The 2,039-nt window shown below is 34.3% G+C and overlaps 1 protein-coding gene across 1 annotated transcript in view; it reads right to left on the bottom strand.

Moving 5' to 3' along the window:
• Window positions 1-335: 335 nt before the first annotated feature.
• SLCO6A1 (solute carrier organic anion transporter family, member 6A1) overlaps window positions 336-2,039 on the bottom strand; it is a gene marked incomplete at both ends in the record, with an annotated part of 63,980 nt that continues 62,276 nt past the window's right edge. Inside the window, 1 exon segment of the mRNA XM_008593686.1 lies at window positions 336-484. Within this exon segment, the coding sequence (XP_008591908.1) occupies window positions 336-484 (149 nt within the window).

Genomic DNA, 2,039 nt, shown 5'->3' with positions numbered 1-2,039 from the left:
AGAACCAAGACAAACTACATAAATGAAAGACAAAATGTTCTCTTGAACTGTTTCTTTCAACCTCGCAATGGCAAGAGGTAGATGGTAGTTACCTACTGCTTTAAAACTAGGAAATTGGGATGATATATGTAGGCATGTCTGAATATAGGGTATCTCTTCCACTCCCAATTCCCATAAGCCCTTTGTATTGTAACAGCATAAAATAAATTTTCTTTTCTTGTTTTTAAAATTAAAGGAGGAAAGTAAAAAAGCTGGTATAAAGAGAGGAGTAAAATATAAACACCATATATAAGTTGAACATCTTACTAGAAAGGAACACGTTAAAAATTAATTACCTTTTGTCCATGCAATGTTTTAGAATGTTTGCAGCCTGCAAAGCAGGGAGAAAAATATTCAATATTATCTCTTCCACATATAGACGAATATAATGAAGACGAGCATTTACATTTCTCGTTGCAAGGATCTGTGAGGTTTCCCAACTGCCCTGTTCTGTAAAAACAAGATTGAATGTAATTGCCATTGTTTTATAATGAATAATATGTACATTGAGATCAATGAGGTCCATAAAAATATACTTATTGAAAAAAGTTCTTTTATAACAGCTTAACCGAGGTATATCTCATATACAATGAAGTGTACATATTTAGATTATGCAAGAATTTTAGGCTCCAAAAAGACAAATTTCCATGGAGGTATTTTATGNTGGTCAGGTGTTCTAATTTCTTATGATGAAATGATCTGTGTATAAAAGGGAAAAATATTGCAGCTGGTCGGTCAGCTCAGTTGGTTACAGCATGGTGCTGATGACACCAAGGTCCAGGGTTTGATTCCTGTACCTGCCAGTCACACACACACAAAAAAAAGGAACAGTAATTAATAAAGGATTTTATCACCTATTAAGGGAGGTTGCATAATGCCTGTGAATCAGGAAATATACCCCTTTGTTGCTCTCTCCCCTCCACAAAGACTAGCCAGAGCAGGGAAAGAGAAACAGAATTTTTAAAGTGTGGTCTATGTGCCACTTAAAAGGTAAAATCTGGAGTAGATAGTCCATTATCTACTTAAAATTGTATATATGCAACTTAGGATATAAAAAAAAAAATTTAACTCAGAGCCACTATGTATGCAACTTTGGATATAAAAAAAAATTTAACTCAGAGCCAAACAAGTAGTAAAGTGATCAGATGCTGTTCATGAAAAAATAAAAATTGTTCAGAGCATAGTAGAAGGCCCAGGGAAACAAGAGATTTCTGATGGTAATGGTCCCAAAGATGAGCAAACAGAGTTTCAAAATGGTCCCAATACATGTAAAAGCCAGAGGACAAACAGAAATGGTATATATTCAATTTCACGTCACTTTTATTACTGCCATATGAATCGTCTCTTTCTTACTTTTCTGTAATGTCCAATATGCTTATAAAGGTCTTGTGTGCTTATAAAGGCCTTGTTTGTATGGTGAGTTCTGGTAAAAAATGAAAAGACCAATTTCTACGTCTGAGTTAATGTAGGGCAGAAAACAAGAGACAGCAAGAAGGTATAGAGTAGACATTTTGAATTTCACAGAAGGAAAAACTGAATGAAAAGTGACCAGAAGTGTAGTATTGTGTGTGAAATACTGTGGTTTAAGGTTTTGGGGGATTGGGTGCTGCTGATAAGTAGCATAGAACCAAGACAAACTACATAAATGAAAGACAAAATGTTCTCTTGAACTGTTTCTTTCAACTTCGCTATGGCAAGAGGTAGATGGTAGTTACCTACTGCTTTAAAACTGGAAATTGGGATGATATATGTAGGCATGTCTGAATATACGGTATCTCTTCCACTCCCAATTCCCATAAGCCCTTTGTATTGTAACAGCATAAAATAAATTTTCTTTTCTTGTTTTTAAGATTAAAGGAGGAAAGTAAAAAAGCTGGTATAAAGAGAGGAGTAAAATATAAACACCATATATAAGTTGAACATCTTACTAGAAAGGAAGACGTTAAAAATTAATTACCTTTTGTCCATGCAATGTTTTAGAATGTTTGCAGCCTGCAAAG

The sequence above is a fragment of the Galeopterus variegatus genome, unplaced genomic scaffold (assembly GCF_000696425.1).
Source record: "Galeopterus variegatus unplaced genomic scaffold, G_variegatus-3.0.2 Scaffold9522, whole genome shotgun sequence".
NCBI classification, from domain to species: Eukaryota; Metazoa; Chordata; class Mammalia; order Dermoptera; family Cynocephalidae; genus Galeopterus; species Galeopterus variegatus.
Note: the sequence above shows the minus strand (reverse complement) of the source record. Positions and strands in the feature narration are given on the sequence as shown.